The following is an 11,283-nucleotide window of genomic DNA, read 5'->3' on the forward strand; positions in this document are numbered from 1 at the left end:
ATTTCTAAACATATTTAGCAAACATATAAACAACATAATAAAATACATAACACTAAACAACAAAATTTCGATATTACTGACATACATACCTTAATCTCGATATTCTGTCTGTCGATATTATGGCACATCGATATACTATACCATCGATATTAAAACATCGATATTATTGTATATCGATATTTTAATTTCGATATTTTGTCTGACTACCCTGCTGCCTGCCCTGCAAAAAAGAATGGAACCAGAGCAGTGCCGTATCTCTCACTCCTGCCTCAGACAGCCGCTTCAACAAGATCTTATGGTTCACCGTATCAAAGGCGGCAGACATATCGAGCAGGATCAAAAACTAAGCCTGTCTTCTGTCTGCACGCCTTTGAAGTTCGTCCATGGCGGTGATGAGGGCTGTTTCAGTCCCATGGGCAGGCCGAAAACCAAATTGGACCTCGTCAAGTAGTAGATGATGTTCCAGGTGGGTGGAAAGAATGTTACTAACCACCTTTTCAACTATCTTGGCGGGGAACGGCAGCAGTGAGATGGGCCGATAGTTTTTGGAGCAGTCAGGATCTAAGGAGGGTTTTTTTAACAAAGGAGAGACTAACACCCGTTTCCAGTGAGCTGGGACGGTGCCAGTTACTAGGGATTGGTTACAAACTAAAAAGAGAGGGGGGAAAAATTCGTCCTCAAATTCCTTCCAGATTTTAGGAGGCACCGGGTCCAGAGGAGACCCGGAGACAATCCCCCTGGCTAGCTTGGAGAAGGTTTCAAAAGTGAGCGGCAGAAACCTGCATAGTGAATTTTCAGGAGAGAAAACTGAAACAGGTAATTGGGCCCCAGAAGGGGCAGGGCTTGGAATAGAAGGGGTGTCAATGTCAGGAAGGGTGTCCAGGTCTCTAAGGATCACGTCTATTTTCTCCTTAAAAAAAGTGGCCAGATTGTCGCACAGATCTTGGGACGGGACAATCGCGGTTTTGCAAGACTCCGGGTTGGTGACGCTATTTAGGATGTTGAAAATACTCCTGGAGTTATTAGTGTTGTTACAGATTAAGGAGGAGTAATAGTCAGCTTTGGATTTTTTGATGAGGTTCTTATAGGCAAGGATCTTAGTTTTCCACAGTTCTTTAGAGATTACATTGTAATCGCGTCTCCACCTTCTCTCTGCTTGTTTACATCCCAGTTTTAACATTTTTAAATCGTCGTTAAACCATGGGGCAGAGTCTTTACCCCTACAGGTCCGAGTTTTTAGAGGCGCTAGGGCATCAATAACAGAGGAAATACTGGTGAAAAGAGAGTTATAGTTGTCATCAGTACTGTTATTCGCTTCAAAGAGTGAATCCAGATGGAACAAATCACCAGAAGAGTGTGAGCGTGAGAGAGCCTTCCAGTCCTTACACTCAAATTCTCTAGTCCGGACAGGGGGTTTGTTGGAACCCTTGTTCTTGAGAAGGAAAAATTTGACTAATGAATGATCTGTCCAGTCCATCAGCAGGGTATCCCCGATTACCACCAGGTCTGGTATCGCAAAGACCAGATCCAAAAGGTGGCCAGCTTTGTGAGTGGCCGTAGAGACCAGTTGGGAGAGACCAAAGCTATCACAGGTTGAAAGAAGGTTATCCAATGCTAAATTAAGTGTACCATTACGCCAAAGATTAAAATCACCGAGTATAAGTAACTTCTGGTGAGATAAAGCGATATTGGTCAGGGTAGTAGTTAGTGCTTCTTGCTGTAGAAGGCTAAATGGTCGAATCAGATCAGATTTTTTTCCGGTCGGTAATTCCTGAGAGAAAAAAAGGCACGAGGCTTTGGCAGCTGCAGCAACAGCCAAAGTCTCATTCCCCATACTTTTTCTAATGTGGGGGGGGGGGGGAGTCAATGCACCGTCTTGCCAGATAATAGCTTCTCCTTCCCTCACCTAATCCACCAACACTATCCTTCTTCCCTCACCCCAACCAGAGGTCCCTGCCTACATGTTCTTCCTGCTCAGAGCAGGTGTATTAAACACTACGGAATTTGAAATGTCTGTGTGGTTTACGCAAAGAAAACATTGGTCCAACACAATAATGCTCCATTCTAAGGGGTTTACCTTGTAATACCGTGGTAATGGGGTTGATTTACCACATGGTAGCATAAATATTGCATGCGATTTTACAATGCCCCTAGTTCAATGCAACTGCTAATCACCCCGTACAAGGGTGACTGGCTTTGGTTCCAAACCAGATAGTGTACTTATTAAGGCTGGGTGCAAGCCATAGAGGATGTGTCCTAACGGCTAGAAACTGGGGAACCCGGTTCGAGTCTCGGCAGGGACGCTCAACATCCTGTGATTCGGGGTAAATCTCTTAATCTCCTCATGACTAGCAAAATGATTATGTCCCTCTGTAACGCAAGTGGTGCTCATGTGAAGTGCTCTGACACCTTCAGGTCAAGTTTGCACTACATAAAACTTCACACAAAAAAGCAGCCTACTCCTTATCCACCCTTCGATATGCTGAAGAAATGTTTAATGCAAACCGTGATTATCAATGCATTTGTCAACTTTGTCCATTACTTGCTACGAAAAAAAGATTATGTTTCAAATGGGATTCACAAAGGGCCTAAGTTCAACACTAAAAAAAGTTGGCGAGAGTTGAAATTCCTCTGGGTTCAGCCTATGGATTCTTAATGCATAATCCACTATGCTAGAGGCTGCAGAGAGTTACAACAAAACTACCAACCTTAACAAACAGGTGTCTGCAATCCTAAAAAAGGGTGAGCAGTGGGAGAGTATGCAGATCGAATGATATTATAAGGCACAATGAGTCATGGGAGGAACAGTAACCAGGAGTATTACGAGACATGGCAATGGCTGACGTAAAGAGTCGAGCAATATCACAAATCACTGAGAAATACGCAAGGCAGGCTAGAAGGATGCATGCAATGTGCGCACTGAGCCACCCTGACCCTCTCCAGCTGGTGGCTGGCACAAACCAACACTTTCAGGGTGCCACATGGTCTTCGGAAGTGGTGACGTCCGCATGAAGGGCAATGTCACGAATCCAGGCAGAACACAAGGTCATGCTGGCAGTGACTGTAGTCGCCGTTCCTTCGTCCAGTGGACTGAATATGAGTATGGAAGACAGAAGAGAGGTAAAGGTAGTGGGATTGTTGAGTCACAAGTGCTCCTGACAAGGCAGAGTGAAGAGAATCACAGAATAATGCTGCATACGTTTCACGTTACGCCACAGAGATCAACATTGGCGAAGGTGGAGATTACCAAGGCTAGTCTTTCTTTCACTCTTGTTACTCTTTGACCCCAGATAGCTGAATACCAGAGAATTAGTCCAACACAGTGTCCAAAAAGGTACCTGGGAGTGACCCCAAGAAGGTTGGCTCAGGTCCCCCTCAGCAGGAGGAGTCAAAAGTCCAGGATAAAACTGAGAACTTCTCTAAAGGGGCCCAGAAGGGTTTGGAGGGAAAGGATTTCCATAACCCTTCTGAGCACTTGTGCTGTAAGACAAAGGAGTGGATAGAAGGTAAACGCTTCATTGATTAAGGGCGTGTTCGTTGATCAGCAAGAACAAACCAAGAGAGAATGGCATTTGGAGCATGAAGTAACAGACCTGTGAGAAGCCATGAATCATTTGCAATTGCAGAGCACTCTCACACTGCAGGTACACAGGAGCCTGCTACTGCCAGGTCGCACAGAAGGCTCTAAACTTCACTATAAGTACATACACCACCCTGTCCACTCCTATAATTAAACATACTTCCAAAAATCATACCAACTGCTTCTTCCTCAAACCTCATGGACTCGAATTCATTTCTTAACTCCACCATATGGCATAACACTAATATATTAATATGTAATAAACCTCTATATTGGAAATCTTGCAGACAACAAGGTCTAATTTGGGTACATCAATTGTATGTCCAGGATGAGATTATGTCCTTTTCACACGCCAGCAGTTCTTTTAAATTGCCTGCGTCTTTCCACTCCAAACATTCCCTCCTAACACAAGCCATCCAGAATGCACGCATCCACTACACAATTTCTCATCATTCCACTGACCCTGAGATTTTTCCTGCTGATGAAACTACGTTCTTCTAACTAACAATTCTAGGGCTTCTGTTATATAAATGTTTACATAGTTCACTTGCCCCAAGAGAAAAAACCAAAGTAGAACTTTCTTGGGAAAAAGATTTAGAAGTCTCTTGGTCCATAGAATTGTGGGACAGAATTTGGCTCAAACTTAGGAGGTCCTCTAGAGCTGCGAATACCATACAGACGCTCTTTTTTATATACAACAGACTCCTACTTTCCCCACTCACTCTCAGCGCAAGACACACTGAACTCTCAGATGTGTGTTGGACTTGTTCCTCGCCACATGCTCATCTATACCATTTATTTTTTACATGCACACCTGTTCATAGTTTCTGGAAAAAGATATGGTCTCAAATCAATTTGATCTTTGACTCCTGTTACCCTTTCTCTGTTTCACATGTCTTCTTAGGAAGTTTATCTCCTATTTGGGCGGATTGTAATTCTTATGTAAAGATAAAAATGTATTGCTAGCAGTTGCCTTCCAGCAAATAACTAAGAACTGGAAAGACTGTACCAAATTGTCATATCAAGCATGGTGGTATGCTGTCTGTTACAATCATAGACTGGACACAACCTTTTATACCCGATACATATGGCATCGAAATGTTCAGATCGATGGTTACCTGTTACATTGTTTATTGATGCTAGTGCCCGACATTCTCTGTCTTTGAATCCCCTCCAACAAGAAGTGTCTAAACCTCCATGACTTCCCTCACATTGACATTATATTGTTAAATTATATTTCATTTTACATTATGCATCTTATCATAGATTGTAACTACCCTTTGTTCACCGATTACTTGTACATCACTGACATTTTTCCATATATGATATGTTCAACTGACTTACACTTTTATCTTCTTTGTTTATCAAATCAAAATTGCTTTATTGTATGTAATTTTTCATTGTTATAATATTTTCTGTATTATTATTTTCCTTTCCCAAAATAAACTTACTTTTTAACTTAAAAAAGTACATACTCCAGCAAAAGTTGTCTAGCTCTGATTTTAACCTTGAACATACTCATACATCCAAGTTTTTTACTCAGTATTGCATCCACTTATTGAACCACACCACCATGAACACAAAACCTTGCCATCACTGAAGATGTTTCACTTACAAAACAGCCTGACTTTGCCAGTGCTCATCGTGCAATAGATCTTATATCTTCTCTTTAGAGAGCCTACAGCATCCATTGATTCATTTTGATCAGCTGCTTGTGGGTATCAGAGCGCTTTACAAATGTAAAGAGATCAACACAGTGACAACAATAAAATCAAACACGAAGTAGAAAGATACAGGATGTGGCCGAGGAGCACTTTGTGGCTGGCTTGCCCTGGTTAACACAAATACAGTTACGGAGAGCAGGATGGGAGCAGGGCTAGGGTAGGAGGAGAATAAAAGTAAAGACAGGGTTCAGTAGTATTTTGCAGCTGCTGTGCCGCAATCTACTCTAATGGAGCACTGAAACAAAAAATGAAGTAGGGAAGAGTACTACACACAACATATGCACACTTATGGAGTCGAGAGATACAGAAAAAGAGTCTCATCAAGGCAGCAGTAGAAGAAATACAACTTACCCACTCTGAATACTGTGAGACCTAAATGGTCCTAGGTGGGACAAGCACAAGAATAGGGAGGAAAGTCACTGATACAAAAGCAAACACCTGAGAAAAAGCAACGTTTGGAAACTGCATTAATCATGAGGGCTAAGCCACGCATGCCGTTACCGCGCAAGCGGAAGACCACTTGCCTTAGCAACGCATATGGCTGAACCACGCATATGCATGGATAGGGCAGTCAGCGGTCTAGTTCCAGAGACCGAACGGGCAGGGAGAAGAACACGAAGGATCGGGAAAGGAAGGACCGGGATGTGGCTTGGTAAGTAGGGCTTCGGGGGGGAAGGGGGAGTTTTCCGGCTGGGGGGAGTTTTTAGTGGGGTCGTTTTTGGGCTTATGGCGGGGAGGAAGGGGCAATTTTCATGCCTGGGGCCATTTTACGACTCAGGGCGGAATTTGGGACGGGGTAGTTTTTGGGGCTGGGGAGCGTTTAAGGGCTTAGGGTGGGGGACAGGGGTCAGGGTCGTTTTTTGGTCTGGGTAAATTGTAGGGCTCAGGACTGGGCAGGGGTTGGGGTCGTTTTTTGGGCTGGAGCTGTTTTAGGGCTCAGGGTGGGGGGCATGGGTTTGGGTCGTTTTTTGGCCTGTGGCCGTTTTAGGGCTCAAGGCGGGGCAGATGTAGGGGTAGTTTTTTGGGCTGGGTGGGGTGCATTGCAGCCATCCAGGTCCTTGAGATCTAGCAATCTAAAACTGATCCAGGTCCCAAGATACAAACAGGTCAGGTGGGGGGGGGAAACTTCTTGCTGTATGCAGCTAAGGCATGGAATCTGCTCCCAATTACAATTAAAAATAGCCCATCGCTGCTCTCCTTCCGGAAAGAGATAAAGACATGGCTTTCACCTCTGGCTAATATACCAAATGTTCAGCAGCATCGGTCCCTTATTTCACCCAGCACCAAGACGCCCATGGGCATTCGTTGCGCTTTATAAATCTTCAAATCAAATCAAATCAGAGGCCGGTTTTTAGGGCTCAGGGCGGTGGCCTGGGTAGTGTTTAGGGCTGGGCGGGGGGACTGCAGTGCTGGGGGCCAGTTTTTAAGCCTCAGGGCAAGGAGACTGGGTGTTATCTTTACCCCGTATGCCATTACCAATCATGCCTTTACAACGAAATTTGTTGTAAAGGCATGCATGGTAAAGACGTGGTCGTGATTGAGACCGCATGGTTTAGGCATGCGTTGTTGATGCATGCACTGGTCTATCATACTACCAGAAAAGTTATCCAAACATGAGTATGGGGCAGAGGTAAAGCCAATTCTAAAAATATGGTATGTATTGGAAACAATAGGTCAACCAACAAAAGGTAAAGGTGTCTGCAACAGACCTAAAAAGTGTGTAGCCACGTAATCCGTATATTTGACAGATGCCAACACTGGACTCTGTTCACCCCGAGGTGAATTTCTATACGTCAGCACTATCGTAATACAACGGCAAACATTACTAGCTTTTGTTTTACAAGCAGAAAGATGACATAGTTGTGTTATCCTGTAATCTGAAACTAGGCAGACAATCAGGTGAAACGTGGCTTCGATTTCTTGCATTCATCCCAAATGTAGCGTCACCAAACACGTTGTAGTGTGTGTCACACCCTTTTTACTGCTTGTTTTAGACCGGCAAAAACATTGAACTACAGGGAATACTCGACTACGCAGAAGTTGTCTCCACATCCCCTGATTTTCTTAGAAGTCTACAAATGACTTCTTAGATGGATTGCACGATTTTTCTAGAAGTTTCAACAATTCTTCCGCTTGGGCAAAATATATACTCAACACCAAATTATTTCATAGTAACAAAGACGCAATTAATTCAAGGCAGCTAGATAGGGCTGTACTGCTACTGATCGGTAGGTACAGTTTTGACCTTCACGCCCCCTTCCAAAATGTAACATTAATGTGGACTTTTTTGAGGGAAAACATTTCATTGAAAAGAAACTTTACCATGGGTTTAACTGACGCAATGAAAGGTGCCATTATTGTCATGTCTGTATAAAAAAAACGCACGAGAACCAAAGCCCGCTGCAAAGACAGCCAGCAGCACCCCAATTGGCCAGCTTTGCTATTGCATCTCATTTCACAAGAAGGATTTATTTCAGAGGCAGCTTCCTGTCGAAGTCTGGAATGTTCGAAGTCGCAGCCTATCTACCTAAAATCATTCCCACAACCTCATTCCAAGCTTTTAACGGGACCTTGCTTAAGCCTATGAGGATTCAGAGGCAGGCTATACAGTGGGCCTATTTTAACATTCCGGCAAGACCATTTTGGAATGCGCTATTTCATCTCACCGTGTGGATTGACCCAGTTCAGCCCAGGTTTCACTCTTGAAAGATGGGTGTGCAGGACCACATGAGCTATCAGTGGATACTTTCTTATGGTAATTGTATTACATTTATATAGTGCCAGGAGGGCCAGCTTTAGCATTGGTGGCGTCCAGTGCGACAATCCTTTTTGGTACACTCCCTCCCAATATGACTTCCTCTTCAGATTCCCTGACTACCACCCGCCAAAAGCAACCCTCATCTCTCCATAGCCCCTCTCTCAACCACATTTCATGTTTTGTAAAGCGCTGGGAAAGGCTGGCTTTACTAATCCACTCAGCTGTCCACATAAAATACAGATCTGTTCTTTGCAGCAGGCACATTAATCCTCTGCACTACTTTATAGCGCTTCAAAATTGCCACTAGACAACTCCAATCTCTCTCTAGCAGGAACATTAATCATAAGAGTTATCTTGACATTTGTATTGCTGCCTGGAATCTAAGCGCACAAGGAACCCTGCAGCAGGTGCTTTTAAATCGTACATCATTGCTAAAGAGAGCGCCCCACCTTAGGTCAGTGTCCCCCCTTCAGGTCAGCGCCCAGTGCGGCCGCACAGGTCGCACTGCCCTAAAGCCGGCATGAGCGCTTACTACCCCTGACGAGATGTTGAAGCGCCTTCCACCAGGCAGCGCGCTCTCTGGCACCCAAGGTTAGTTGTTAGTCCAGTACCATTGGCTATTGGTGGTCCTAGGGCCTGCTACGCTTGTTTATATGAAAGGATCGCCCTATCCTTCTAAAAAAGGGGACCACGAAAACGTACTTCTTAATGCTGTGTGGCTGTCGACTCTACCAAAGTCAAAGGCTTTTTTACTGCTATAGGGGCCCCGCGTAGCATTCTCCAAAGCTGTGGTTGTTGGGTTACATTTTGACGGTGCGTGAAAAGGAAGTACTGAAGTGCAGGAATTCACTGTCCTAGTTCAAGTACTCTCCCGTTAAAAGAAATGTATCAGAACTGCGAAGTGGTGCCCCCCCTCCCCCCCGCCCCCTAACAAAATGAAGAAGTGGGGGTACTTAGTACCTGACAGTACCTGTTCAATTTAAAGCAATGATTCTGGCATTAATACAACACTTTCAGAACCCACAAAATGGTTCCACCACCATTGACTCCGTAAAAATCTGAGTTTGAGGGTCGGGAATATTCATTGAAAGCCACGGGATACCAGACAGCCACAGTCAGGGCCTGGTGGAAGGGAGACCCCTGGAGCAGGGGATTTAAACCTAAAAAAACACACGTTTAATTTTCGACCAACAGTCCAGTCCATACGTTTGAGAAAAACGCTACTTGGTTTTCAAACGCATTACTGATAATTAGACGTACATATTAATTGCTAAGTAGTGAGAAATGCAAAATAAAACTGTCTTCTGCTAAATATGTGAGCCTCCGTTATCTCTGGCCTCGCTGTCACCTGCGGTATAGCTGGCTGCGACACTGACCATTCGGTCATGTCCCCTCACGAACTAACCAAGGTCAGCACCGGATATAAACTTGTCCGGCTACTACCTCTTCCATCTGCACCGGGGGCGGCTAGTGGTGATTTTAAGTACCTATTTCCACGGACGGTATCTACTTTTACTCAAAAAGACCACTTCACTGAAGACAGGCAGAGACCAATTTTGCGTAAAAGTCAGACTTGGTGTTCAAGGTATGGTCTACATTTTGCATACATTTCATTTACTTTCCTGACACAGTCTCTAATTGTTTCAGAAATATCCCGGGATTCTTAAAAGACAGGCACCACTTGTTGCCCAAATGGCGCTTACATTTCTCAAGTGGAAGTGAGCCTTTTTTTCACAACATTTAAAAATGAATTAGTAGTTACTTATGTATTTTTGTCACACTGCTGCTAGGATTTCGGGAGCGCTCGCTGCTTTTGCCAACACGTTGCCTTATTTTCGAAAGACAGACACTAGTGTGTTTTTAAGAATAACGTGATTTCGATGTACTTTCTGTATTTTTACACGTGCAGTCTCCCACACGTTACCCCTCTTACTCTCTCTTCAAAACAGAACTCAAAGTACTACTTCTCAACAAATACTGGGGTAAATAACGCAAGCTCTACAGATTTCACTTTCATTATGTAATTATGCTACATTATGTATATTGCTTCCATTACGTTTTTGCTTTTTGTTTCTTCCATTACGTATATTTTGCTTTTTGTTTCTCTATTTTTCGCACAAACATTTGTTGATTCTCACCTCCATGTAAAGCGCTCTGATACTCTTGGGTCCAGCAGCGCTATATAAAACCTTGAAAATAAATAAAAATAAATAAATACATCCAATCCTGTCCAATGGTACAGTTATTCGCGGCATTTCAGGTGCGCTGCCAGGTGCAGTCGGCGCGGCTGGGGCAGCAGCACTCACCTTGACGAAGAGGAAGATGTCCAGCAGGGGGCCCGCCTGGGAGTTGTCCTCCTCCCCCGGGTTGTTGTTGCTGCTGCTCTCGGGTACCTGGCGGGGGAAGCTGCCCCGGGAGAGGCTGAAGCCTGCGGGGTCGGTGGGGCTGAAGACGCCGGTGGGAGAGGTGGGGGAGAAGAGCGGGGACCCGGGGCCGGTGGAGGCGGAGCGGCCGAACAGAGCAGGTGGGGAGTCGTGTCCGTCGTCGCCTGCAGAGGGCGCCCTCTCCTTCCCGGGAGCGGCGAAGGGGCTGTCCGGGCTGCCGCGGCCGCTCAGCTCCATGCTCTCCGGGCTGCCCGAGGAGCTGTCCCCGCGCTCGTAGCTCGGGGGCCCGTCGGGGATCTCCTCGTAGAGCGGGGGCTGTACCGAGTCGTAGAGGTGGTCGTAGGCCTCCATGGTGCGCTGCGTGGCAGTGGCAGCGGCTCTCTGCGCTCACACTGGCCCCGCCGCTCCTAATCACTCACACGCGGCAGACCTTTGATCGGGCATAAACAAAGCCCAGGCGGCCTGCTGCCAAGATAAGGCCGGGCTCCATAGAGATGGGTGCCCAAGCCTCCCGCCCGCTCCCCGCCTCTGCCCCCACCCTATCCCGAGGATCTGCCCCGGCCCACCCCGGGCAGTACTTGACACCTCTGGACGCGCAGATTGAACAGAAAAGGGCTGAACCCAAGGACAGAATGAATACTTTTTTTAGTGTATAAGGAAAACTGATATACACGAACACATCCATAAGGGTAATAGTTTACTTTTGTTATAGTAAAAGTACCACATCTAGACGTAGACAGGCTAAGCCAAGCAAGGCTCGGGCCAAAGGTCTTGGTAGCCCCTTTTTACATACAGACTTGAGTGTGCTGCCAGATTTTGAAAGCCCTGCCAAGCACA

At 45.5% G+C, this 11,283-nt stretch overlaps 1 protein-coding gene across 1 annotated transcript in view; it reads right to left on the reverse strand.

The window, feature by feature from the left end:
* The window catches only part of CLIC5 (chloride intracellular channel 5), a 517,917-nt gene extending 507,005 nt beyond the window's left edge, over nucleotides 1-10,912 (reverse strand). Inside the window, exon 1 of the mRNA XM_078647637.1 lies at nucleotides 10,369-10,912. Within this exon, the coding sequence (XP_078503763.1) occupies nucleotides 10,369-10,797 (429 nt within the window). The 5' untranslated portion in view covers nucleotides 10,798-10,912. The remainder of the gene's footprint in view (nucleotides 1-10,368) is intronic.
* Nucleotides 10,913-11,283: the final 371 nt, after the last annotated feature.

Source organism: Lissotriton helveticus, chromosome 6 (genome assembly GCF_964261635.1).
Source record: "Lissotriton helveticus chromosome 6, aLisHel1.1, whole genome shotgun sequence".
In the NCBI taxonomy this organism is placed as follows: domain Eukaryota; kingdom Metazoa; phylum Chordata; class Amphibia; order Caudata; family Salamandridae; genus Lissotriton; species Lissotriton helveticus.